This window comes from Aristolochia californica, unplaced genomic scaffold (assembly GCF_029961685.1).
Source record: "Aristolochia californica isolate CCGP_79_NKW_82.1479 unplaced genomic scaffold, dmAriCali1.0.hap1 SCAF_8, whole genome shotgun sequence".
Lineage (NCBI taxonomy): Eukaryota > Viridiplantae > Streptophyta > Magnoliopsida > Piperales > Aristolochiaceae > Aristolochia > Aristolochia californica.
In genome coordinates, this window is record NW_027182279.1 from 40,890,779 (window position 1) to 40,917,742 (window position 26,964).

General features: G+C 37.4%; 4 protein-coding genes across 9 annotated transcripts; 2 read left to right on the forward strand and 2 right to left on the reverse strand.

Moving 5' to 3' along the window:
- The first annotated feature begins 1,099 nt into the window (after positions 1-1,099).
- LOC137938908 (protein NPG1-like) lies at positions 1,100-8,977 on the forward strand. 5 transcript variants are annotated; one of them, XM_068784008.1, is made up of 9 exons: positions 1,100-1,296; positions 2,036-2,176; positions 2,285-2,440; positions 2,717-2,927; positions 5,055-5,254; positions 5,744-5,996; positions 6,350-7,560; positions 8,121-8,268; positions 8,504-8,977. In XM_068784008.1, exons 5-9 carry the CDS (start codon positions 5,126-5,128, stop codon positions 8,821-8,823), a joined length of 2,061 nt encoding a protein of 686 aa, XP_068640109.1. In that variant the 5' UTR covers positions 1,100-1,296; positions 2,036-2,176; positions 2,285-2,440; positions 2,717-2,927; positions 5,055-5,125; the 3' UTR covers positions 8,824-8,977. The 5 variants fall into 5 exon arrangements, with proteins under 5 accessions (XP_068640109.1, XP_068640108.1, XP_068640111.1 ...); XM_068784007.1 differs by having other exon boundaries at positions 1,100-1,203; XM_068784010.1 differs by having other exon boundaries at positions 1,100-1,203; positions 2,717-2,780.
- A 4,138-nt stretch (positions 8,978-13,115) lies between these two features.
- Positions 13,116-14,521, reverse strand: LOC137939156 (uncharacterized). The gene has a single exon (XM_068784363.1). The coding sequence runs from the start codon at positions 14,187-14,189 to the stop codon at positions 13,434-13,436; it is 756 nt and encodes a 251-aa protein (XP_068640464.1). The 5' UTR covers positions 14,190-14,521; the 3' UTR covers positions 13,116-13,433.
- Positions 14,522-15,482: 961 nt separating this feature from the next.
- On the reverse strand, positions 15,483-21,427 carry LOC137939071 (uncharacterized). The gene is made up of 12 exons (XM_068784249.1): positions 21,001-21,427; positions 20,576-20,635; positions 20,267-20,374; positions 19,426-19,491; positions 19,161-19,283; positions 18,565-18,671; positions 18,325-18,396; positions 17,843-17,894; positions 16,601-17,238; positions 16,239-16,445; positions 16,035-16,155; positions 15,483-15,899 (listed from the first exon to the last, which is right to left on the reverse strand). The coding sequence occupies exons 1-12, from the start codon at positions 21,391-21,393 to the stop codon at positions 15,828-15,830; spliced, it is 2,019 nt and encodes a 672-aa protein (XP_068640350.1). The 5' UTR covers positions 21,394-21,427; the 3' UTR covers positions 15,483-15,827.
- A 246-nt stretch (positions 21,428-21,673) lies between these two features.
- On the forward strand, positions 21,674-26,741 carry LOC137938957 (protein TRIGALACTOSYLDIACYLGLYCEROL 3, chloroplastic-like). 2 transcript variants are annotated; one of them, XM_068784089.1, is made up of 10 exons: positions 21,674-22,051; positions 22,458-22,586; positions 23,375-23,470; positions 23,574-23,651; positions 23,777-23,838; positions 23,941-24,016; positions 25,330-25,437; positions 25,566-25,741; positions 25,873-25,957; positions 26,064-26,741. In XM_068784089.1, exons 1-10 carry the CDS (start codon positions 21,860-21,862, stop codon positions 26,100-26,102), a joined length of 1,041 nt encoding a protein of 346 aa, XP_068640190.1. In that variant the 5' UTR covers positions 21,674-21,859; the 3' UTR covers positions 26,103-26,741. The 2 variants fall into 2 exon arrangements, with proteins under 2 accessions (XP_068640190.1, XP_068640189.1); XM_068784088.1 differs by having other exon boundaries at positions 25,873-25,953.
- Positions 26,742-26,964: the final 223 nt, after the last annotated feature.

Here is a 26,964-nt window from a genome sequence, read left to right on the forward strand (position 1 = left end):
GTTTAATTTCATGAATAAGTCTCATTCACGTGAACATTTAATATAAGTTTATATTTCGGGAAAATATCCATCTGATATCGAAAATTACCATACAAAAGGTTCGACCTAAAATCCACCAAAATCGTTTCTTATAGTCCACTAAGCATAAGATTAACAAGTTACTTGATATTAAAATTCCATAGGGTTTAGGGTTTAGGCAACAAGTTTTAATAGTTGTTATATATTAGGGGTTTACAATGTTCATGTATTAGAAATAAAATCTTTTTAAATGGCAATTTCAATGGAACACCAACTTTTTTAAAAAAAAACAAAACCATAGTTTCTCGTTTCATAATAGATCGTTTGTGTCAGTGTAGGAAAATTAAATGATAGGAAAGTTTTCTCATTGATCGGTTTTCTTGTGTTTGTGCTGTTGTTATAGGAAACAATATAAAAATTAGTTATATTGTGTTTATACGAGAAATAAATTATTTTTATAAAAAATAAAAATAAGAATAAAATAAAATATAAGCGATAAAAAAACTGTTTTAGTGCCTTTTGGTTTATTTTTAATTAGAATAATAGGAAACTCATTTTTTTATTTCTAAAAGGCAAGAGAAATCGAGAAAAATTGATTAAATTTTTTATACTAAAAATAGTATAAAATATAAATAAAAATTAGTTATACCGTGTTTATATGAGAAATAAATTATTTTTATAAAAAATAAAAATAAGAATAAAATAAAATATAAGCGATAAAAAAATATTTTAATGCCTTTTGGTTTATTTTTTAATTAAAATAATAAGAAACTCATCTTTTTATTTCTAAAAGGCAAGAGAAATCGATACACCCAGAATGGTTATTTTATTTTATCAATGTTATATATTCAAAACAAAATACAATAATTACCATTAATAGAGTTATATGACATTTTAGGAAAGATATTTAAATTTTATATTAAATAAAATTTGTTAAGAAATATATAAATTAAATAATAAAAAATAAAATAGTTTAGAATGTTAAAAATTAAATACTTAAATATTTAGTGACGTAATTAAGATTTGGTCAAAATATGAGTCCGTTTTAAGGCAAAATTTGACTCCTGGGGAATTGTATCCCGTCCGCCGGACGGGCCTGTTGGAGGCTGCTAGAAATCCGGTGGAGTAAGATAGCTCGAGCTCTGCTCCTTCCGGTCGCTCAAAACGGTCTCATTTCTCCCCGTTGTAAGTTCAATGACCTTCCGTGTACTTGATTTCTCCTTTTTTTTGCTCCGATCTGGTCGAACGAGGAAGGCTTTTAGGGTTTTGGGACACTAGGTGAGATATCTTCTTCAGATCTGATTGCTTTCGTTGGTTTTGTCTCGATCCGATTGCGTTTACTGGATAATAGGTTTGTATTCAGTTGTCACTGAACTCAATTCTGACGCTAACTTGGTATTTTGTGTTGAATTTTCGTGTCTTGGTCTGGTTGGACGTCAGGGCTTGTTATCCTGGATTGTGAATTACTTTGTTATGTCTCAGTTGATAGGTTTATTGACTTATTTTCGGTCATTTTGGTCTCTGCAATAATGTATGAATTTGGTTATTCTGTAATGATGTGGACCGAAATGCTGCTTTTCTCCTTCCGTTTGCTTCTTGCTTTTTGTTGTTCTGCTATTTCTGTTGTTTCCTGTACCGAATTCTTGTTGTGTGTTAGGTTTGTGCACTAGGCTCCTTCTCGGTTTTCTAGTTTTTGTTTATCTTGTATAGGTGCGCAACCTTTACTGTAAAGGATTAATTCATTGATGTGATGAGACTTTCTACTTGGAATTTTCTTATCTAGGGAGAAAGGTTAATGTTTTTGACTGTTTTTTTTTCTTTTTACTTGAATACTTTGATTTTTGTTGAATCTTCCGTATAGTTAGTTTCAACTACACTGTCAGAGTTCAACTGTTTTCTTAAATTGTACGCCACTGCAATTCAATAATGTCTTAATGCTATCTAATGGAAATGGATCCGGTGTTATTGTTTTGACTTGGAACACTGATTATTTCTATTTTTCATTTTTTTGTTAAAGGGGGATTGGTGGGTGCCTAAGTCGATTGCCAAGAGTATAATTCTGGACATGACTCCTTTTAAGTTTATTCCTTATTCCATGTCTGTCATTTGCTAAGTGGTGGTGACTGATGACCTTCACATTCTCACTGCTTACATTGAGGTAATTAGGCCTTGCAAGAATTCAGCTTCACTGTATTAATTATGCATAAATTCTAGAGGATCACCACTTTAATGGAATTTCATTTGTTTCGAATTTTCTTCTCTTCAGGTGTGAAGGTGGTGCAGTCTTTCTCCTAGCTCTTCAGTTGATTCGTTGCCAGAAAATAAATGCTTATTCTTATAGTTGGTCTTCATGCTGCTGCTAGAACCACCAAGTTTTACAAGATCAAGCTGGGAGAGATTGTGACAGCCCATCTCACCATTGGTATGTCTCCACTCAATGAGTCTCCATTTTCTCTTTGACATATAGGCTCTATAGAACTCTAACTGTCTTCATTGTCTGTATTCCACATTTGTTTGGTCCTGGCACCTGAAATCAATCCTGGTAGTTAATTCCACATCATATTCGACCTTCTGGAGACTAGAGCATCATGGTCGCTCTAATTATGCATGCATCAATTCTCAAAAACCTAGTTGTTACACTTTTCCAAAAAAACGTTCTAGTTTCTCTCTAACAATTCTTAATCTCTCCTCTCTGCAGGAAGCTAAGAGTCATTATTTTGAGGGAGAGCCCCATGATACTGACTAATAGCCTGTCTACATAGGTTATCATCTGGTGATTTTTGAAGCTCAAGCATGTCGATGAGTTGGTTGGAGCCATTGAAAATATCCAGCAGTTGAATAGAGATGCATATAACAGAATAACTGCCTATAGGGGTGACAGTTGGGTTTTAGAAACCCTCTTCGACGAGGTTGATTTTTCTTCCTTGTTCTTGCCTTGCAATCCCACCTCACGACTGATCCCCACCACACCTCGTGAAGGCCTTGGTTTTTCTATCATGTGCTTGCCCCTTCCCTCGCTCCATATAGTTGCTTGCTAATAAAATCAATACAATTTTAAAATAAATGAACTAAAAAATCTTCAATTAAAAGATTTTCTTCACTCCATCATACAAAAAATTTGGGGAAAAGTAATCTATTTTGGCACCCCTAAACCTCAGGTGATGGTAGAATGAAAGCCCCTTCCATCTTCCTGGTCTAAATTAAACTTTGATGGATCCTCAAAGGAAATTTGGGGCCAGCAAGAGTGGAAGTTTTTAGAAACAACCAAGGACAGGTTTTGTTGGCCTTCTGGGGGCCAGCCGGTTGCTGCTCATCTCATGAAGCAGAGTCCTTAGCTCTTTAGAAGGCATCAAAGCTTTTTAAGCCACACCTTTGTGGCCCTTTAATCCAAGAGGGTGACTCTGCACTCGTCATTGGCTGGGGAAGCAAAAAGAATTCTGCTCTGTGAGCTATTAGGAAGATCTTTGATGAGATTTCAGATCTATCTGCTGAGTGGCGCATTGCCTGGAGCAAAATTCCCAGATCTGCCAACTCAATTGCTGACAAGCTTGCCAAATCTGGAGTCTCCAAAGCTTCCCTTTGTTTCAGGACCTCTCTTGAGCATTAGAGGAGGCTATACAGTGCCTGTATCCTATGTTGTATCCTTTGCTGTGTCCTATGATGTACTAGTATTGCTTTGTGGCTCCTTTAATAAAAGCTTTGCACCATTTAAAAAAAATATATATTTTTTATAAAAAATCTGTACCTTTAACATATTTCAAGACTGAAAAAAACTATTTACTATTTTTAAAGGTCGGGATTTTGGTGTTTCCCCATCCCCACCCCATGGAGTCCAATGACAACTCTGTCCCAGCATTTAGCAGAGCAGGGCCGGAAGTGTGGAGGGTTCCTTGTGAAACCCAACCTGTTGTCATATTTAGCTACTTCCCTACTTCTTTTCCTGAAGTCTTTCACCAATTTTCAGCTAGCTTGAAATGAAGACCGAAAAAATCTCAAGCCGTTATTCTTTACCATGTTAGGAACCTGTCTCGGTTCCTAAATTTAGATGGACTTGTAGTGTTTTGGAGTGAAAGATTGAGGCTTTAGCATTGGAAGCACAAGAAATACAAAGAAACTCAAGAAAAACGAATTTTGGGGTCTAATCTACTTCCACTTATCTTGGGATGTGTTTCCATTTAATAGATTGTGGTTGGGTCTCACAAGTACCTCCCCTCAATAGAAAATCCTAACAACCCAAAAATAATCCTAATGACATTTATAAAGTCTACTTTGCTCCTCCAAAAAAAAAATTCTACCAAAGCCCCTAACATACCTCCATCATTTGGCTGTTTGGAAAGAGGGAAACAATTGTACTTCTGATGCTAGATCTATTGGAAAGATTGAGAAATCTTTTTATTATGCCTATTTAGGGCCAACAAGATTTTGTAGAGGCTTGTGGCTGCTAACCTTTGTCTCTTGCCGTGGGACCTTGCCCTAGAAATGACGATTAAAATTAAATTTTGACTGTAACTCAATAGGCAACAAGGGTCTGATAAGGGGGGAAGTAATCCTTAATAAACAGTGGAGGATGAGACTTTTTTTTTTTTTTTTTTGCTTTCTTTGGAGTCATTGACTCAGTGATTGTTTTGAGCCCTCCTTCAAGGTTTGACACTTTTTGTGATCTTCTATGGTCCAATGATGATTATGGTTGATTTTACGATGTGATTACTTGGACATCTAGACTCTCCACCTCTCCTATACATTCTGCAAAGCCAATCATTTGACTCTCTTATGAGGATCAGGTTCCTCTAGCAACACCTTATTGTTGGAGACAGAATGCCTTGGGAGTCCTACTTAGATTTTTTTTTTCTCTGAATTTGTCTGCTCTTGATTTTATTGGTATTTTTTTTTTTGTTGCTTCTTTTTTCTTATTGTATCTTTTCCTAGGGGGGCCTTTGTATCATTCTTTTTTAATCAATTTCACTTTTCATTGGTTAAAAAAATGTCTTTTTCTTATTCTCATTGTTTTAGAGCAATTCCATTTCTGTTTCTGTCAGTTTTTTCTGTTGGACGAAGAAAGCCCACATAATGCATGCCATCAAGATGATTATGTGGTGTTAAGGAAGCAATGAATGTTCGAGAGGTATGTGTCAATGGCGTTTGCATGTCAACTTCGGAATTGGAGGCAAAACTTGATGAGGGAAATATTTTGGAAGCAGAGTCTGCTTTGCATGAAGGCCTTGCACTCAATTTTGAGGTTAGACAACAAACACTTTGATTTACATATTTGGGTTTTCTTTTTTCCAATTATCTTGTAGATGAAATGGATCATAGGTGCCTGAAAGAATGAAACTACTTATTTTGTAATTTTTAAAGATTGTTACCCTTCCAGTTGGTTGGTTGTGTCAAGTACTTGGCACCAAATTAAAATCCCTAGGATTTATTATTCTTTAAATTTTTTGTCACAGACCTAATTTTACTTTGTAAGCTGAAATAATTGAGACTCTAGTCATAAGCAGATATTTTATTGACAAAAAAACTGGAAGTGAGGAAAATGTAGTCCCAGTAGGGGACTTCGTAGATGCTGCATAGACATTGCTGAGACTTGCACTTAAACAAGGCATTTTGACCAATTATATATGCAATTTTGTTGAATACACTGAATGTAAAGTAATCTGTTGGTATCAACTCGTCGTACATTCTCATAAATTTATTACAAGTTGGTGATCACTTTTTCTAATTGTAGGAAGCTAGGGCTCTTCTCGGGAGGTTAGAGTACCAAAGAGGAAACATAGAATCTGCTCTTCAAGTTTTTGATGGGATAGACTTGCAAGTTGCCATACAGCGTCTGCAACCTTCTATTATGGAGAAACCAGCATCCAAGAGTCGTCGTTCACGTAGTGAATCTGGCCATTCAGTCTCACAACATGCAGCCAGTCTGGTCCTTGAAGCCATATACTTGAAAGCCATGTCCCTTCAAAAGCTTGGAAAAGCCGCTGGTATCGCGATTGTTTTTTTTCAACGTTTTATTGATATTTTATTGCATGTCATGATAGGATAAAAGACTGTCTACTGGATGTTATAGCCTACAAATGAGAAGGGGAAAAAACAGTGTTTTTGCCATGGATGTCAATTGGGTTCATTTAATTTCTTTTCTAACCCATGATTAAAGGTTTCTTTTTTGAAAAAAGTTGTAACTGTTGTGGGGTAATGTGGATAAACGTGTATCACCATAGATTTGGTAGTGTTACAACAAGCCTCCAACAGATAATCTGCAGATTGATCCACTATAAAAAGCTGTAGCATTTCTAAAATGTTATGTTACTGAAGCAGGATTTTTGGGCTATTGCAGAGGCTGCCAAGGAATGTAGAAGTGTCCTGGATGCCGTTGAGAAAATATTCCCACAGGGAATACCAGATACATTGGTGGATAATAAGTTACAAGAGACGGTTAGTAAAGCTGTGGAACTCCTTCCAGAACTTTGGAAGCTGGCTGGGTCCCACCAGGAAGCCATGGGTGCCTACAGGCGAGCGCTCCTTAGCCAATGGAATCTTGACAATGATTGCTGTGCAAGAATTCAGAAACGTTTCGCTGTCTATTTGTTGTATGGAGGTGTAGAAGCTAATGCACCTAGTCTAGCTGTTCAGATTGATGGATCATTCGTTCCAAAAAATAATCTGGAAGAAGCAATTCTGCTTTTGATGATTTTATTGAGGAAATGTTACATTGGGAAGACAGAGTGGGACCCAGCAGTAATGGAACATTTTATGTTTGCACTATCTATATGTGGACAGACTTCCATACTGGCTAGGCATTTTGAAGAACTTCTACCTGGAGTATACCCACGCTGTGACAGATGGAACTATTTAGCTCTTTGCTACAGTGGCAGTGGCCAGAATACAACAGCCTTGAACTTGTTGAGAAAGTCTTTAAACAGGCATGAAAAGCCAGACCATCCCTTGGCTTTGCTATTGGCTGCCAAGATTTGTAGTGAAGATCATCATCTTGCTTCCGAGGGGGTAGGTTATGCACGGCAGGCATTGGCCAGTTCTCAAGGAAGGGATGAACATCTAAAAGGTGTTTACCTTCGCTTGTTGGGGCGTTGTTTGGGGAAACAAGCTAAAGTTGCTTCTTCTGATCTTGTGAGGTTGTCTCTACAATCAGAAGCTTTGAAGTCTTTAGATGAGGCAATAGCTTTTGAGCGGCACAATCCAGATGTGATTTTTGAGCTAGGTGTTCAGTATGCCGAACAGCGTAATGCAAATGCTGCACTGAGATGTGCCAAACAATTTATTGATGCGACAGGGGGATCGATATTAAAAGGGTGGAGGTTGCTGGCTTTAATTTTATCTGCTCAGCAGAGATACTCAGACGCTGAAGTTGTTATTGATGCAGCTTTAGATGAAACTGCCAAGTGGGACCAGGGTCCACTGCTAAGAATGAAGGCAAAGTTGAAAATTGCTCAGTCTTTGCCTATGGATGCAGTGGAAACATATCGCTTCCTTCTTGCACTGGTTCAAGCTCAAAAAAAATCATTTGGTTCATTCCAGAGCATAGCTAAGGTTAGCTGTCTACACTTGCAATTCATTCTTCGCTAAATTATATCTCAAGTTCACACTTTGCATGGAGCAAATAGTGAAAATCATTTTGAGACAAGATGTCGTGGTATAAGAATGGTATATTCTACTTTGAAACACCCCAGTAAATGTTGTTGGGAACTCAACGGACTCTTTGCCCTTGGATTAGGATTAATTATCAGTTATAATGCTCTTCTTTTCATACAGTACGTAGAATGTTAAATTACACATTAGCAACCATGATGCCGGGTTCATCAGTATTTTGCTTCACCCCCAATGGAACATGGTAATATGATTTTGATGTAACGTTTGAAATGTTTTTGTAGTGGTTGTCTATTGATCTTTTTTTTTGTTTCTCTATTCGATAAGTTCTTTCATGATAAAACAATTTAGTTACGTTTCCGTTACTCTACCATCATTTGGCTCTTGAAGAAAAGCCTTACAGTGGTTGGTATTTGGTTGTTATCTCTTAGCTTTGTTTCATAGATTCCATTAGTTATTAAAAAATCGACAATCCCTATTAATTTATCATTTTGTTCTATTAGGGCTGGGATGATAAGGTTGGTGAGTTTGAAGTTTGGCAAGGACTTGCCAGCCTGTACTCGGGTCTATCACATTGGAAAGACGGCGAAGTATGCTTGGAGAAAGCCAGAGCATTGAAGCAATATTCTGCTGCTACACTGCATATTGAAGGTGAATATTAAATCTTCCAAGAGTTAAAAGAACCATGTATCCAACTAAATGCGTTCAGTAGACACAAAACTGTGGTTTCTTGAATTCTGTAAACTGCCTATTATAAACTAAGGTCTGGAGCAATGTATTTTGATTTTGTATTCCGACCTTTGCAGAGATTTTCTTCACATGATTGGGGAAAGCTCATGAAAGGTCCATCGTGATTAATTAATTATCTTTTTTTAACTCTTACTAGGTCTTATACATGAAGCACGCGGGCAACCCGGAAGCGCTTTAGTGGCTTATTCCAATGGACTTGCTTTAGATGTGGACAATGTGGCTTGCGAAGTTGCTCTTGGAGCTTTGCTTTGGAAAATGGGTCCAAAATCCTTACCTGCAGCCAGAAGCTTCCTCTCAGATGCTTTACGACTTGAACCCACAAATCGTATGGCCTGGTACTATTTGGGAATGGTTCATAGAGACGATGGAAGGATGGCTGATGCTAGTGACTGCTTTCAGGCTGCAGCTATGCTTGAAGAATCGGATCCCATAGAGAGCTTCAGTTCAATCCTGTGAGTCTTCTGAGAAGATCCTAATTTTTTATCCCTCCCTTTTCATTAAAAAAATGATTGAATTTGAGATATGTAGTAGTTGGACTTCCTGGGCCTGCTGCTCATGTCGGTGTACATGTAGATGATTGACAATGGAGAAAGGATTTGGTATTCATTCATCTTCTTCTTATCAATTCTGTAATTGGAGTTTCTGAGGCTAATCATTATTTTTTTAATCTTGCCAACATTTGTTCAACCTCTGGCCACAGTAATTTAGAAGAGGAGAAGATTCTCGAAATGTAAGTTTAAGTTTGCCTCACTCTCAATGATCCGTAAATTTGCTTGAACTATTTTCATGGGTAACGTTGGGATCTATGAATTAAGTTTGCCTCACTAATGAGTCTAATTCCTAGTTACGTTGTTTCGCATTTGCAGTATTGCTGTATATCTCATCGACTCCATTGGTTTCAGAAAATACCTGGGGAAAACCTTGAAAGCTTCATATTAAATGCTCATTCTATCACACATGCAAATCTAAAAAGATGAAATTCGTGAAGAAAATCTTCAGTGGGAGGTGATAGTGGTTCAAGCTAGCAAACCTTTCCTTCAAATTCACATTTTGCTATCTGATATCAGCAAATGAAAAAGAATTGCAAATCAAAGAGTGGATAAACAGAATGAACGCACAATCCATTTATGTTAAAAAAGGGCACTTATGATCCTAATTAGCTCACTAGCTTCAGATCATGAATCAGATATAGAGCATAGATAAACCTATTCTGTTCTCGTGTCAAGACATCCCATGCTGTTGAGCAGTAAAAAAAAAGAACCAAGTACTCACAGCTAGGGGTGGCATCGAGCCGAGCCGAACCCGAACCTGCCAATGTTCGAGTCGAGTTTGATTTAAGTATTTCGAGCCGAGCTTCGAGCCGAGCCTCGTCTCGAGCCTAAAATTGTTATCGAGCTCGAGCCCAACGAGTTCGAGCCGAGCTTCGAGCCGAACTCGAGCCTCAACATACATTTTAAACTTTTCAAAAAATATATACCGAATAAAACGTATATAAAATTATGCATACATTTTATATAAAATTGGGCATGACCTCTACATAAAATTGGGCATAACTTATATATATAATATGTGTATAAGATTGGGCATAACCTCTACTTAAAATTGAGCATAATCTATATATATAATACTTGTATAAAATTCGGCATGACCTTTACTTTAAATTGGGCATAATCAATATACATAATACCTGCATAAACACTTCATAAACACTCCATAAAATTGTTTATACATTCCATAAACACTTCATGAAATTGTTTATACACTCCATAAAATAATCTAAACACTCCATACACTGCATAACATTATAAATAAACTCCATACAATAATCAAACACAACAAAATTAAATAAAATATCACTATCAATTTACAATCACCCAAATAAAAACTATAAATTCTTTAAATAAAATCATATTACTATTACATACTTACTAGAAAATTACAAGAAATATTTTAAATTTTTCTTAGGAAAATTAAATGGACCTTTTATTGCCTTTTCTAAGGAAATAAATAAAAATTAATAATTAATCTAATATATTATTATACTTATCGATAAAATTTTAATCACATAAAATGTCAAACACAAAATTACTATGAAAATTGCCTCATGCTCAAAGTATTATATCATCAACTGTCAAATACTTATTCAAAATTTTTCTATATGGTTTTCTAAGCCATCTTGGCAAGAAAATCTTACTTGAAAAATTATAGGATTTTTTAAAAAGAATTTATAATTAAAAAAATATTTTAAAAAAATACGAGGCACTAATGGTCCCTATATTTCTATTAAAAATGTTTTTTCAACATTTATTGAAAAAACTAGTCTCTGAAAACGTATTTCTACTAAAATATCTTTTCAATTTATTTAAGAGCCATGAGGAAGGGACAAAGAGTTTTTTTTTTCCTTGTTTATGATCTCGCACGTAGGGGTGGCTTTGAATAAATTATATATAAAATTATGCATACATTTTTAAAAAATATAATGATAGGGGAGGTTCAGGATTGAATTTCAATAATGGATTAAAATGCACCAATATTAATATTTTTTACTCCAATTGTTGTCTAGCTTGTTTTGTAATTTTTGAATTTGGCCATAATTTATTATGGCCTCCTTAGTGCCCCTAGATAAAAATTTATATTCTAGGAAAAACTAAAAATATTTTTCCTATGATACATATTCCCAAAAAAACCTTTAAATAAAATCTTATTACTATTAGTGACTTATTAGAAAATTACAGGAAATATTTTAAAATTTCTTAGGAAAGTTAAATGGACCTTTTATTGTCTCTTCTAGGGAAATAAATAAAAATTAATAATCAATCTAATATATTATTATACTTATCGATAAATTTTTAATTAAATAAAATATCAAACACAAAATTGCAATGAAAATTATTTCATGCTAAAAGTATTACAGCATCAACTGTTAAATACTTATTCAAAAATTTTCTATACAGTTTTCTACCCCATCTTGGTACAAAAAATCTTAATTTGAAAATTATATGATTTTTAATAAAAAATTTCAATTAGAAAAGTGTTTAAAAAAACATGAGACACTAATAGTTTATAGAAAATTATTTCTATAAAATTTATTTTTAATTTTTTCCAGAGGAAAAAGTTTTTTTTTTATTTTATGATCTCGCGCGTGCGAGATCATCTTCTCGCGAGGAAGGGGGAGATTATTTCTCCCCTGTTCTGGTTTTCCGCCGAGACGACCCCGAGGGAAGGGGCTTACGGCGCCGGGGAGGGTTTATCGTCGGAGATGACGGCCACGACGGAGTCGGCGGCGACGGAATCGGCGGTGACGAAAGCGACGGCGACGAAAGCGACGGCGACGGAAACAGAGGCGACGGCGAGGAGAGGAAGAAATCGAACGGACGGACGCAGAGGCGGCCGGCGAGCAGCTGCGACGGCGGTATAGACGCCGGAGAACAGCTACGACAGCGGTAGAGGCGGTGACAACAACCGATGGGAGGGGTCGGCGGTGACGAGGGGGGAGGAAAAATTTTTCCCCCCCTCGCTCTCGCTCCCGCTCCCGCTCACCCGCTCGCTCGCGATCCCGTACCGATTCATGCCGATCCGACTCATTTCGAGCCGGCTCGGGAGCCAACGAACCGAACCTAGCTTCGGTCGAGCTCGGCTCGTTAAGGTAAACGAGCCGATTTCGGTGTTCGAGCTCGGCTCGAGCTCGAAAAATGACGAATCGAACCGAGCCAGCTCGCGAACCGGCTCGGCTCGAAGCCACCCCTACTCACAGCTTCAGATATAGAAGGGAGAAGTAAACATCCTATAAACTATGGACAACTGTAGAGGCATTCAAAAAGGAATTTGGGCTGATAGAATGTAAGAGACAAAAGAACCAAACTATCTAGTGGTTCAATGGAATCATTTGCTCTCTTTTAGGCATAAACAAGAAAGAGCGAAAGACCCAGCGATCCTCTCTTTCAAATTCACCTTTTGCTATCTGATATCAGCAAATAATGAAAAAGAATTGCAAAGCATATTGGATACATAGATGATCTCATGAAAAGCAGGGTTACAAAGGTGGATAAAGAGAGTGAACACACAATCCATTTAACTTTAATGGGGGAACTTATTAGCATGGAATATCCAAAACAAATTGGAGCATAAATGAAATCAATTAGCTCACTAGCTTCAGATCATGAATGATTGATCTCAACAAATATGAAATGAAAACAAAATATAGAGCAAAGATAAACCTAATTCTGTTCTCATGTCAAGACATCCATGGTGACCTTAAGCAGTAAGAAAAAGGAACCATGTAAGACTCACACCTTGGAAGCAGAAGGGAGAGAAATAAACATCCTATATACACAATGGACAACTGTAGAGGCATTCAAAAAGGAATTTAGGCTGATAGAATGTAAGAGACAAAAGAACCAAACTATCTAGTGGTTCAATGGAATCATTTGCTCTCTTTTAGGCATAAACAAGAAAGAGCGAAAAACCCAACAAAACTTTCGGATTTTGCTCACGAAAAAAAAGTTTGAATGAGATAAAATGGTGCAGTGTCATCTAAGATCAAGTGTCGACATGCTCATACTATTACAAACACTATCACAAGCAAAATATACCCTTTTGAGAAAGTAGATTACCTTGAAATAAACTTTTTAACTTTTTACTTTCTCTTAACTGATCTACCTTCTCTGCATGCTCACCTATCTCACTTTCAACAAGAAGAGGCAGACATAGAAATACATAGAACAAAACAGAAGATGGAAAGCCTACCATTCAACAACACCCTACTTTTAAAGGTTTAAGAAATCAAGTTTTCCGAGATACAGCCATGTTACTCAGCCATAATGCTCCATTCTCCAACCCATCGAAATCAGAACCTAGAAATTACCTAATAATTTGAATAAAATGATTTACTTGAATTCAAAAGGATAGGCCACCTTAAGTTCATCTCTTGTAATGAGTTTGAATCTTATTCGTAAGCACAGAGAAGTCGGTTCTTTGGAGAGAAAAATTCGATACAAATTCAACTACTCAAAAAAAGTTGCAGAAGAAAAAGGAGCAAAAGAAAGAGAGTTCACATGACCTCTTCATCACCGAAGCTTCTCTTTGCCGATACTCTTCCTAGTCGCCTCCTTAATACTTTCAATGTAACCTTCAATTGGAGGCGTCAGAGAAGCCATGTACCGATTTATTGGAAAAGGCGTTAGGTCCGGCACCAGGGCTGCCGTCTTCAAGTGTTCAGGAAGTGCCTCAATGGCCTCCTTTTTCAATCTCAATAGCGCCGATTCTGCCGCTTGACGAGCCCGCGTCCTCTTCATCAAAACCCTGCTGTACTCCTTCGCCAGCCTCCTTCCATCTTCAACTGTCAGCTCATATTTCGGAATCTCGTCCTTGTCAACGATCCCCAACGAGATCAAATCCAGTCCGGGAGTGCCCATCAACGGCACTTCTTCCACTTTATTAGACTTCTTGGAAGTCTTCGCAGCGTCTATCTCCCGCTGGCGATCCTTGCTAAGGAGGCCGAGTTTCGCACGTTCGGATTCCCGCTTCTTGTCTTTCGGAGTAAGGTACCTCACTGGAGTAGGGGCACTCATGCAGGCATCGACCATTTTATCGACGCGCTCATTCTCTCCGCGAGAACGACCGCTGGATTCACCCACGGGCTTGGTGTTCTTTTTGGGGACTATGGATCGTTTCAACTGCTGGCCGTCTTTGAGCTTGCCTTTCCCTTTCGCTGTACCGCTGACGGAACAACGCTGCAGGAAAATGGGGTTCTGATTTGGGAGGAGGGTTCCGACGGAAGGGAGTAAGGCTTTGAGGCGAGACGAATTGCAGTTTCGAAGCATCGCGTCCCAAGCAGAGGAGAGGGAAATGTTATACGACACCCTGACCTTCTCCAAGAAATATCAATTGGAAGAGAGAGAGAATACAAAGACAGCACTGCGCCGAGCGACTGGAGAGTAAAATCGACACTTACCGGAGAAATGCAGAACGGGGAGGAACGCCGAGCGACTGGAAAGAAAAATCGACACTTACCGGAGAAATGCGGAACGGGGAGGAACGCCGAGCGACTGGAAAGCAAAATCGACGCTTGCTTTCCGGAGAAATGCGGAATGGGGAGGAACGCCGAGCGACTGGAAAGCAAAATCGACGCTTGCTTTCCGGAGAAATGCGGAATGGGGAGGATCGCCGACTGGTAGGGTTCTTCTAGCTCGACTGGTGGGGTTCTTTCCTTCTGGTCAGGGTGCTGTTAATTGCTGATACACCCTTGAAATGTATCATAATTGTTAAATATAGCCTTAGGTACTCAATTATTTCTTATACACCCTTCATATTATCATGGAAAAATATTTAAATAGAGAGAAATATGATTGTAATCAATTTAAGATTACCCTTTTTCAGTTAATTGCATGTAGACCCTTGGAATGTATCATAATTGTAAAAATACCCTTAGATTTTAAGTTCTAAATCTTTACTTTTTTAAAATCAATTAACTCTTAAGTTTAATATAAATAATAAATAAAACTAAATAAAAATAGTCAAATGACATTAATCAATTTAAAATATGAAATTAGACTCCCAACTAAGGTAGAATTTAATTATTATTTTATTTATTAAATATTTATTTAAATTTTGATATAATAATATACTTAAATATAATATATACCTCTAAATACCAAAATTACCCAAAACAAACATAATTATTACACTAATAAATAATTTAATATAGAATTAAAATATATTAAGTAATTAATTAAAATATTTTATTAATTAATGATATATTAATACAATAATTACGTGTGAGAATCAAGCAAGTCGGTGATAGAGCCGGAGAGGGAGTGCGAGCAAGAGCAAGAGCAGGAGACAAAGAAGCCCAGAAGGAGAAGAAAGCATCTTGATAAGAGGATTCGAAAGGATCCGATTAAATGTTAGAGACTTCATGGAACTAGCCCCGGATATTCGAAAAAGCCTTAATATAAAAAGCAGGGTTTTCCGACCCAGTGAGTCGATCTGCAACTCAGCCGGTTTTTTATGAACCCTGGTTAATGCTTCAAATGAGAATTTCAAGCCATTGACAACTGAGGAAGCCAAAACAAAAACAATGTAAAGCAGAATCTTAGTTACTACTACAAAATTGCTGCAGAAAATGGTGGTGATTCATAAATGATTCCATTAAGTTACCAATCAAAGAGTTGGCTTTATGAGATCTCACTGTACATAACAATCAAGAGAACTCCCCATTTCACAAAATTGAGTGGAGCCGAGTTATAGTTGAAATTTCATGAACTGGTGATTGATACAGATGGGGAAATTAATATGATAAGTTACCCGAGCAGAAAAATCTGTCATGTTTGGTGCATTTGCTGCATCCCCAGAAAGAAATTCCGCACTATTTGTTTATAGACGTTCTAACGCAAGCTATATGCAGCAGATAGAGATTTCTCACAGGCTTGTTGCAGTCCGGAAGCTCCAATGGAGACCCATCATCTTAATGTTGCATCACTACTTTTCAACACCCAAGAACCCCTGATGGATATGCAGTATTCTTTTACGACCTGCAATATTAAACAGATACTATAAGTTATCCTTGTTCATCATTTTCATGAGGGATAAATCTTCGGCAACTTTTCAAATTTTGAAGCCAATGATGAAAACAGAAAGATAAAACATAGCCATGATCGTTGTACAACCTTGATATACTCCTGATCAGTAATCTCTCTTTTGAGTATAATCTTTGCAGCTTCAACAACATCTGCCTTCTTCAGCTTTGCATTTGGTTCCTTGCCGCAGAAAAGATCGATAACAGCACGTCTGCAGAGAAAAAAATGATGGATGAGAACCAACAAAATTTGGGATTTGTTCTCTAAAGCAAAACAGATGAATGTGAAACTGACCTCAATTTATCGTCATCTGTATATCCCTGTGGTTTCCAAACATAGACACCATGAATATCAATAGCAAGTTGCTTTACAACAGCTTGGAGCTCAGGTAGAGGAGCAGAAGCAGCAAGTGATGCAGCTATTGCTGCTCTTGGATTTGATTTTGTAAGACTAGATTTGGATATTGCCATATCCCGTAAACCTTGACAAATCAGCTGCAAGCTGCAGATAAACAAAAGTAACTCTGAGAATGTACTTTTCATGACCAGAAGACAGATAATTTAATGTTTGTATAAGATGGATACTTGATGTAATAAACTCATTAAAATTTCAGAAATACACAAGGTTGCACCAGAATAACTGGAACATCATTTTACCTGCAAACTTTGTGAATACTGAAAAGTTTTTCTAGTGCCTTGGGGAGAGCTTCCCGAGTCTCTTTTGACATTGTTGATGGTATTGCTGAACTTTGGGAGTTGACTTCTGTGCCACCCTTTGCACTTCGATCAGCAGTAGTTGAGTTCATCACACTCGACTTCAAAGAAGTCTTTGCATTTCCACCTTTTTTACAACCAAGGATGGAATTCATTATATGTTTCTCACGGTCTAACCAACCTCTTTGTTGTTCCTCCACGATATGTGGATGACTCCGTTTGAACTGTTCATCAGTATCCTTGAACTTCCAATCATCAGGCTCCTTTGAGTTCCAGTCTCTCCAAGCAGTAAACCGATATGTTCGAACAGCCAAAGGGATCAAGACCTTTTCCAGAATGTCCTTTGGAATTGCTACAGATTTTAACTGCTTGTACCGTATAAATTGGTTTTTGCTAAACAACAAAAGGACATAATCTCTAGCAAGAGCTAGAAGACCTACACCTCCGCATCGAAGATTACTTTTTACCACCCACATACCCTGTACTAGATAAGAGGATCGCTTAAGAATCTTGAGAACCTCTTCTTCAGAGCTTTCAGGAGCAAGATGCATAAGAGCAGAAAACCTACGTGCTTCTGAACCCTGACACAAGAAATTATTGGTAAGGATATAGGTGAAGACAGTTCAAGCATGTAGATGTACGTGACCTTTTTTGTTTTTGAAATTGATGCACATGACATTATAAACAGATAAAGCCTCTCATGTATAGTTTGAAATTTTCTGACAAGACAACTAAATCTTATTTTAGAGATAAAAATGATTCTGCAAATGACACATCATTGTCAGTAATATAACAAGGCAAGGACTTGTTCATTCTACAGAGACACTTGCAATGTCAGCAACTCATCAAAGGTAACCAACACAAACCCAACAATTGTGACCCATATAGCAGTTAACCATAACAAATCCAGGATTATCCAAAAATAATCTCAGCATTCTGATTGCCCAAGTTTATTATACAAAGTATTTGATATCATGGTATGAGGTCAGCATTTTACAACTGATAAATTCCTCTAAACAAATTAGATGCATGTATATACTAGAAACTTGATAAAGCTTAACCAATACATTGAATCAATATGCAATTCAGGTGTTGGACATGCTCAAAGAGCCTAAGTATCCACATGTACTGCCTAAATATGCACCTTGATGACAGCTACATATTAAGGAAGATTCACATACTGACCTCAGAAAACCATTTTTTGAAACGCTCTTCCAGTGGCAGAGAAAGTAAGGCCCTGTTATGGTGCAAGTAACAAGCCATAATGAGCCATTGCACACAAACTTTAACTAGGCAAGTATGGAATTATTAACTTGGCAAATACAGAATTGTTAGTGTACATTTTCTCATATAAATATGCAGGGAAGGCAATATTACAGTAAATTGGCAGTCGGAGATGAAATTTTGGATTGGAGAATCATCTAAATACCATGATCTCCATCAATCATCAATGAAAACTAGGAGGAATGAATGATGCCAACTAAAAATCGAGGTTTTTTTTTCTATTCGTCAAATTTGCAGATGTAAAGCCCATCAACGGATGATATAGATTATGCTAACTTGATGAGGTTATTGCCAATAAACCTCTCAAATGCTCTAGCTTGATCTGCTTCAACCCTTTTTCTCAAATGCTCTAGTTATTGCCAATAGCTTGATGTAGCCCATACCTTATTGAATGATCCTTAGCTTTGTTGATGTCATTCGATGTCTTTGGACACAAAGAACTAACATAATCATACCTTCAGTCAAAAAAGAAACAAAGGTTTAATTCCATACTAATGAAAACAATAAATCTTCAAAAGAGATCTAATCTGAGAAAAAAGTTCGTACAAGTCCCACAATATGGTTTATGGTTAATCTTCCTACAAGAAAAAAGAATGTGAATTAAAATCAAAGCAAAGACATACGGGTTCATGGAGAATTGTATATGGGAACTCTCTTCTGCTGTCATCTTTTGTCGATAATTGATTGAAGCCGTGCTTTCTGCATCATGGTACTCAAGCGAAATGCATGGCTGAAAATCACTCACAAAAAAAAAAAAAAGGAACTCAATCTACATGTAAAAAGATGAAGTGCAAAATCGACAAATACTCCAAGCAGGTAAAAGTTGAGTAATTGCATTAGCAGAACTGACTTCCATTATATTGCCTTTAAGCAAATTGAACTCCCACTTTAAGTGCTAGAAAACTAATTTACACTATACAACTCCGTACTTATATGCAATTTTTTTTTAGTGGAAGATCAATCTATTTGAAGTAACAACTAACTGCAAAATTATCTGCCTCAAACCCTTGCTTCTAATTTTGTTTAATTAAATCTTTCAGTGGCACAACGCATGATGTAAAGCTCAAAGGTGGAAATCTTTTATTAAAGAACAGAGCATGCAATCACATCACACAAGCAAGAGAAAACATTCATAGATCCTCATGAAACCTTAGAGCTGCAAAACTTAAACAGTAGTTTCATGCCAAACCAACATAAAAACTGATTGTTTCCACTTTACCCCATCTGAACTGGCTGAAGACCCCACATTTCCCTCAGCAGCACTCTTCTTTTGGGTATCTTTTTTCAGATATTCCATTGACGGACGTAGCTGCAAAACTGAATGAACTGGACTCAAGTGCAACTGCAATATAAAAGAAAAAAAACGATTCCCTTAAACTGCTTAACAAAGTAACCAATCTTATACACTGGAAAATGCATGATTAGGAGTGATGGCACAGACAAGTTATCTAATCAAATAGAACACAGCAACAAAAATAACTAACCTTGTTTTGCTTTAGGATCCCAACAGCATAGCCAGTTACAAGAGGAGCCTCAGATGATGATAGCGTCTGGAGAACATTAACAAGAAAGAAAGGGATATGTGATCTTCGTGCTTGAGTAGATATTTAAATCAAAGAACAGTTCCATACACCCTCTATATTCCACTTACTTGTCTCTGTAGAGGGGTTAAGTCACAAATGTAAAGGCAATTTGATTTAAATATAGAGGGTGGTAGTTCCTTGACAAGGAAAGGCAATTTGCGACTGTGCAGGTTTAGTCACATAAACATTTATAATTTATACCCAAAAGTAAAAGGTAAAAGAGAATGGTAGAGGCTAGCAACCAAAGTGCATGAAAAATGCTACCATGGGCTGGTTCAGAATGACATTGCCCAAAACCATCGCGACAAGGACTATCCACCCTCTCCCCCACTCTACCTTAAACTGGCATGATCTAGTGGCCATTTTATCCTTGCATTAACTGAAACAATCTGATCAAATGTATGACTTTCATGCCTAACAGCTTTCAAAGTCCTAAACAGAAGGATTGACCAGGAAGATACTTGACATTGTGGGAGACACAGAGAGAGTTAATTCAGAAATTCATACAAAAGAAAAAATCCAGATTTTATGTTAGTAACAGAAACATTAACCATATACCAGCCACCAATTATTATGCATAACAAAGACCATATTTGATCTCTTTACAGAACAACAATAGCCATCCGTTGACATTCAGTTAAATTGTAATATTCATAAATTGGGATGACCTTATAAGCACAAAATTCAGCCAGTTCTACCATGCAAGTTTCTCTACACAGCTGAAACAATAAAAGTCACAAACCTGCTTTTCTAGCTTCAAACGCTGCAAGACTTCTGGGTCATAATTTTGACTTTCGAAATTCATCTCTAAATCAATTTCTAGTTGTGATTGTTTCTGCTTCAATCTGACCTGGACCAATGAAATGAAATGAAAGGAACATCCTGAAAAAGATAGAATATTATGATAACCATTTTGTTTACCAACTCATAGCATGTTGAAATTACAGCAACGAAGTTGACAAATATTAATGCTCAAGCCCAGTCAATATACTGACTGCTGAGTTATTGAACTGAATATCTAAAAACAACTATAATGACAAATCGCATGCACCTCTTGAAAGTTTTCATATGGACGCCAACAAGGTCTGAGCGGGTATTGCAAAACATACAGCTGCAAGGAAGATTAACACAAGTAGAAGTAAGTCCCTCCTGAAAATTTGCAAAACCTGGTTTGGCCATCAAACACTTGAGCACAGAAAATCCAAAAACAGATAGCTGTAGTTCGCCCTATCCAGATGAACAGCGACGATGGATAGAAGACATTAACGTTCATGAAAATAGCCTAGCAGAGCTAGCTTAGGCTATAAAAACACTCTATTGTCGAAGTACGTGTAGTGATTGAGGGTGAAAAGCATCTTAATACAACTAAATATAAACTGGGTGTTTTCTTAAACTTGACTAAACTATAAACAGGGGAAAAAAACAATCCGAGCACCACCAATGCAAAACGGAGATTACTTGAAGGAAGAAAATTACTTGAGTGTTGTCATCTACCGGGGTCGGCGTGAAGAAAACGTCGATTTCCCTCACAATACAGTCTTCCCTCTCTTCTTCAACTCCATCCACGTTCATTGGCTCCACCCCTTTCGCTTCTCCCGCATCTTCTCTCGAAGCCCCAACACAAGGAGATACATCCGACTGAGAATCCTCTTTCTTTGGTAAAGTGGTGGAGTCCGATACCGAAGCCGACGCCAACCCAGGTTCAGTTTTGGGTATTGCAGTGGAGGATTCCGGTTTTGGAACCGATAGAGACTGCGGCTCCTGTTTGGGCTTCGGTTTGAACTTGGATTGCTTAGGCTGGAACTTGGAAGTTTTCGAGGGTTCTTTCATGGGAACGTCGAGGTCGAGGTCGATGTCGAGGAGGTCCATGGCGACGCTCTGGATCTCCCCGTTTGATTCTGCCTCGGTTTCCCTCGCGAAAGTAAAGACTGATCAGCTGGTGATTTATGTACTTTTGGGCGGTCACAGTGGTTTACCGCCCTTGGAATTGCATCATCGAGGCCAAGAAGGGATTATTTGCAAAAGGAAGGTTAAATTGGTCATTCCACATGGTTTTTTTTCCGTATTCGGAAATAAAGAATACGGACTAAATAGTTACCCCCAATTGACAATTTTCTCCCGAATTTCTCCCTCTTGCATTCGACCAACCTCAGCAGTCTCCGTAATCAATTGCAGTTCCAAGCTTTTTGCAGCAGCAACGACCCATCTTCAACAGCAGAGACAGGGTCGAGGGAAATCAGGTAGAGAAGAATCACATAAGCTTCAGGGCTGTTCTCCCTGTGACTCGATCTGGGTGTGTGTCACTTACTTGACATTGTCCTTGTCGAGTTTGGAAATGTCAGTTTATACCGTTCCTGCAATAAATTACCCCTTATGTTCTTTTAGCGGCTTCCGAAGTTCATCTCGTGTATTTATTCGCCCCACTAGGAAGAGACTCAATTCTTGCTTAAAGGGGAGGAAGATTATTTGTGCCTGTTCGGCTCCTTTGAGGAATCGAGGCGATGGGTTTCCAGCTTTCATACATGACGTAAGCTTGTTTTATCATTTTTGCCTTTCTGATTTTTCATGTGACTCTTTTGTTGCAATTCTTGTTAGCTGTCAGGAATGCTCTTTTTTTAAGCTATTGTACTGCTTAGAATAGTTTTTTTGGCCATATACTGCTGTGGATATGTGAACTTTATGAGTGATCATGAAGTTGACTGTGATTTGAATTTTTTTTTTTAGTTTTAATCTTGAGTATAAGTTTTTTTTTTTTTCTTTCAAATTTGAAGACATTTTTTACTTCTTAGTCCTGGATTGCTTCAATCGTGTAATCATAAGAGTTTTTCATTTTGCTCTGCTCTTTCCAAGCTTGGTTGCAAATTCAGTAGTTCATTTTGGAGGCAGTATTGTTGGAATCTCTATTTTGATGGATTTTCTGTGAGTCTCTTCAGGAGTCATCCATGCATGAAAATTTCAGAATGGGTAAAGAGATGGAAGCTGAATCCGATGTCCTAATTGAATGTAGAGATGTCCACAAATCATTTGGGGAAAAACAAATATTGGAAGGTGTAAGCTTCAAGGTGAATTTTATTTTCTTCTTTTCTTGTTTATGTTAATAACTCTTCATTACGGTCTTTAGAATTAGTTGTCAGATTGTTTACGTGAATAACTTTTCATGATTAGAATTTCATTTCTTTCTTTCTTTTTTGTCACGTTTTCTGCTTTCTGAAGTGCCAAAGGTATATTGTAGCTTCGATGCTACAAGAACCTGAGGAGCCCAATTTTTAGTCAACACTTCAGTTCATGGCTCTAATATTTGAGCCACCATTTTCTTCAAATAATGTTTTTGCAACTAGTGTCTTTGCTTTCATTGGACAACAATTCTTGGTGGTTGAATAGGGAATCAGCAAACTAACCTTAAACACCTTAAACGGTTCTGCTTATTATGACACGGCAGATAAAGTCTATGACTCATGAATCACCTTCAAATTCAGGATATCATTTCTCTATTTTGGTCTGCTGTTTGTGCTTTACAGTCAAAAGCCACTTATGGTGGGAGGTATTCTTTTTTATGCTCGTGTTGGTTAATGCAGAGGTGAATTTCTTTATTATGGTTTCCTGGGTACTGACACCTGTTCAATGGTATGGATTTAGACTGCTTTAAGCCTCTTCCATCTGCTTCCCATTCCATTGCTCTCATAGGTGCTATTTTTACTCTCTTTTTTATCTTTTTTCTCTACTTTGGGGACGGTTGTGACCATTTGCTTGACACTTCTCATATGAAACAGCTGTAACTACTTCACCTTTTGCAACATTACTCTCAAGGGACTATCTAGTGTTTTCCTAATTCCTAAAATCTGCTATGCAGATCAGACACGGGGAAGCTGTTGGAATAGTTGGGCCCTCTGGTACTGGGAAATCAACAGTTTTGAAGATTATTGCTGGCCTCCTTGCTCCAGACAAGGTTAGTTACTGCATGTTATCTCCTAATATAAACTTGTTCTTTGGCAGAGCTTTTTTTCTCATTGAACTTACATAACAAAATGAATTTATTGTCCAATGACCAGGGAGAAGTTCGTATCTGTGGAAGACAGAGACAAGGCTTGGTCAGTGATGATGACATATCTGGGCTTCGTATTGGCTTGGTATATTCTGCACTTCTTTTCTGTTTATGTTATAACTAAGAAACTTTCATCTTTATTTGTTTTCTTGCTTTTTTCACTATCATCTTTGTTTATTTTTTTGCCTTTTTTTTGGTTTGTGAGAACAGGTATTTCAGAGTGCAGCACTTTTTGATTCCCTGACCGTTCGTGAAAATGTTGGTTTCCTTTTGTAAGAGAGTCTTGGATGTCTTTAGACAAGTTTGATTTTTTATTCACTCTATGTTTATGGATCTCAACAGCAGGATGTGCCTAACTATGGCATATTTTGCAGGTATGAACATTCTGATATGCCAGAGGATCAGATTGCGGAACTTGTAACAGAAACTTTGGCAGCTGTTGGTTTGAAGGTAAAACTGGAATTAAGTATGTAATTAATTTAATTGGTGCAAACCATTTGTGCTACTCAATCTGTGGATGCATTAGAATCACATACAATATATTCAGGCAAGCCATATTGACTGTAAACCTGCATCTTCATTGGTTTCCAACAATCAAGGACATTATAGAGATTCCTCAGTGTTGCAGTGTGATAAAGTTCCTAGTTCTTGTGAGAACTTGTCTGACCCTCGAGTCAAAATATAAGGGAGATAGGAAAGAACAAGCATTTTTCCTTTAAAGGAAAAAGAGAAGCAGTGAATATTTATCCTTGAAAAACAGGAATGCGAACTGGTGTTACTAGCTGTAAGTTGATTGGATCTTAGAAACTAATATTTCGTAAGATGTCAATTGACTCACAAAAAGTCTGGGACATCTATGGATGTAGTGAGTAAAATCATAAATTTGGGGTCTAGACATTCCTATGGAAAAGGATTGCCCTGCACATTCTCGATATAATTTTATTTATGTGAGGTTTTTATAATAAGTTTGAAACATAAGACTTTTTGTTTTGGTATTAGTTGAGAGACTGGTAGCTAAATAAATCTTTGAGTTTTATTACTACTTTGAACAGGTTGCTGGTACTTTTCCAGCATGAGCCCATGTCGCTCCAACTGAAATTGTCACCTAGACAATAATGTACAGGAACTGGGTTGGACTTCAAGTTCCAAGTCTAACTAATCAGCAACTACCTGAGTGATTTACTGTAGGAATCAATCTTTTCCGGCACAAGCCCATGCTTATCCAAATGAAACTGTCAGTTAGATGATCATGTGCACAGACTAGGTTGAAATTCAAGTTCCAAGTCCAACTAATCAGCAACCACCTGAGTGGTTCTCTGGTGGAATTCAATTATGTCATTGCAGAAGTTGTTTCTCTGACAACAATGATTAATTTTACCATTTCCTTCTTGGCACAATATCCTTGAAAAACAAATGACACAAGAAAGTTCTTATGCTTCAGAGAGAGAAATTCTTGTGTTATATGAGTCTGAAAGCCAGTAAACCTACATAAGTTATGCACTTCTAAGACAAGCATTAAATAAGTTGTTTTGCCTCTATAAAGCAACTGCTACACTATTGCTGCCTTAGCTCCAGAGTCATGCTTTCATTTTTTATTTTTTATTTTTCACTTAAGCTAGTTGAACTCTCTTCATCTTCTTCTTCCAAAAAAAAAAAAAAGAAAAAAAAAGAGCTGGTGGAACTCTCTTCTTCGTTTTCTTCTTCCCAAAAAAAACAATCGGACTGTCTCTCTCTTTCTCTCAAACACCTTTGCCACCATGCAGGGTGTTGAGGATCGTTTACCTTCAGAGTTATCTGGTGGAATGAAAAAGCGTGTAGCATTAGCTCGTTCTATAATATATGACAACACCAAGAATTTTGTGGAACCGGAGGTATGCTCAAAATATACTATTTTACAGAGTTTTTTTTTTATTGCTGAAGAGATAGTAATCTAGGTTGTAACTGCCATAGTATGTAACAAATTATTGGCTGAGGAAAGCAGTTCTCCTTCTGTGGGTAGGTTCTCTTATATGATGAACCAACAGCAGGGCTTGACCCTATAGCTTCCACTGTGGTAGAGGATCTGATTCGGTCAGTCCATGTGAAAGGCAGAGATGCTCTTGGAGAGCCTGGCAAGATAGCTTCCTATGTCGTTGTCACTCATCAGCACAGTACGATTAGAAGAGCAGTCGATAGGTAAAATTCATCTCACTCTTCTCGTGTCGGAAATAATTTGCTGAACTCTTAAACACAAGCTCCAGCCTCCACAAGTGTTTACTTGTAATATAGGTAGGTTTACATTCCCGTATATTACTTTTGTGATGCAGGTTGTTATTTCTACACGAGGGGAAAATTGTATGGGAAGGCAAGACTGATGAATTCACCACATCAACAAACCCCACAGTGAGGCAGGTAGAAGCTTCAATGTCATTATAATCAATTGATTAACATTGAACTTTGAAATATTGATAAGAGGTACACAATATGAGATTTGACAAGTCATAGTAACTTTTTGCAGTTTGCTTCTGGAAGTTTGGATGGGCCAATCCGATATTAATATACTTGGAGTGGAAATTTTGTACTTGTGATGTTTCCAAGTTTCTGAATCTCATAGGAGGTATTGGAGTTGGGTTGCAGGCTTTGCTTCTGCAAGTTTTCCTCTTGCCCCCAGGCCATAAACAGACCCTGTACAAAATGCAGCGAATCAAGAGCTAGAGGAATCACAATCAGAATTTTGTACTTCTCTGAATTAAGTGCCAGCATTTCAGTGACAACACCGAGGCAACACAAGGGGCGGTCATTGCATGGAGACAGATTGGGTACCGAGTAATTTACAGCATTGACTTGTTAGTGATGGCCTCCAAATTCAAGAGCAGGCAAGGCTAATATTTACTGTCAGCTGAGAGAGACTATCTTGATTTTTTCTCTCACAGAACATATACAGCTTGAGTGTTGTTTGCTTGCTTATTCTACCATCTTATGTGCTCCATGTTTGAAAATCCCCAAGAACTGATCAATTTTGATGAGTTTTGCAAGAACTTCCTTTTCATATCAGAAGTATGACAACCGTTAACAATGTCAGACCTCAGCATTACTTATGGTTGTAGCTCATTGATGTAAGCTGATTGATGCATATAGCATTTTCTAATTCCTAAAACACACAATTCCTCAAAAAAAATTCCTAAAACACAATTAAACCTCATTCTTTCATATGTTCAAATTCCTTTCAGTCCAGAGGATGATACGAGGGTCTTCTACTGGGAATCTTATTGAGATCCTTAAATTTTTATGATAAACTGATAGGTTTTGTATATCAGTGCCATATCAGGCCTTTCTCCCAAGAAATAAACAGTAAAAATTAACAAGAAACGATACATAATTATGTCTGATTTCGTGTCAAACACTTCAAAATCTGTTTA

Coding starts and splice junctions, on each gene's coding strand:
- LOC137939071 (XM_068784249.1), bottom strand. CDS start 21,393: ATGGACCTCCTCGACATCGACCTCGACCTCGACGTTCCCATGAAAGAA. Junction 20,375..20,575: donor CATATGAAAACTTTCAAGAG/GTGCATGCGATT, acceptor TCATTGGTCCAG/GTCAGATTGAAGCAGAAACA. Junction 17,895..18,324: donor GCTAAGGATCATTCAATAAG/GTATGGGCTACA, acceptor GCACCATAACAG/GGCCTTACTTTCTCTGCCAC.
- LOC137938957 (XM_068784088.1), top strand. CDS start 21,860: ATGTCAGTTTATACCGTTCCTGCAATAAATTACCCCTTATGTTCTTTT. Junction 22,052..22,457: donor TTCCAGCTTTCATACATGAC/GTAAGCTTGTTT, acceptor GAGTCTCTTCAG/GAGTCATCCATGCATGAAAA. Junction 22,587..23,374: donor TGGAAGGTGTAAGCTTCAAG/GTGAATTTTATT, acceptor TCTGCTATGCAG/ATCAGACACGGGGAAGCTGT.
- LOC137939156 (XM_068784363.1), bottom strand. CDS start 14,189: ATGCTTCGAAACTGCAATTCGTCTCGCCTCAAAGCCTTACTCCCTTCC.
- LOC137938908 (XM_068784008.1), top strand. CDS start 5,126: ATGAATGTTCGAGAGGTATGTGTCAATGGCGTTTGCATGTCAACTTCG. Junction 7,561..8,120: donor CATTCCAGAGCATAGCTAAG/GTTAGCTGTCTA, acceptor TTGTTCTATTAG/GGCTGGGATGATAAGGTTGG. Junction 8,269..8,503: donor TGCTACACTGCATATTGAAG/GTGAATATTAAA, acceptor AACTCTTACTAG/GTCTTATACATGAAGCACGC.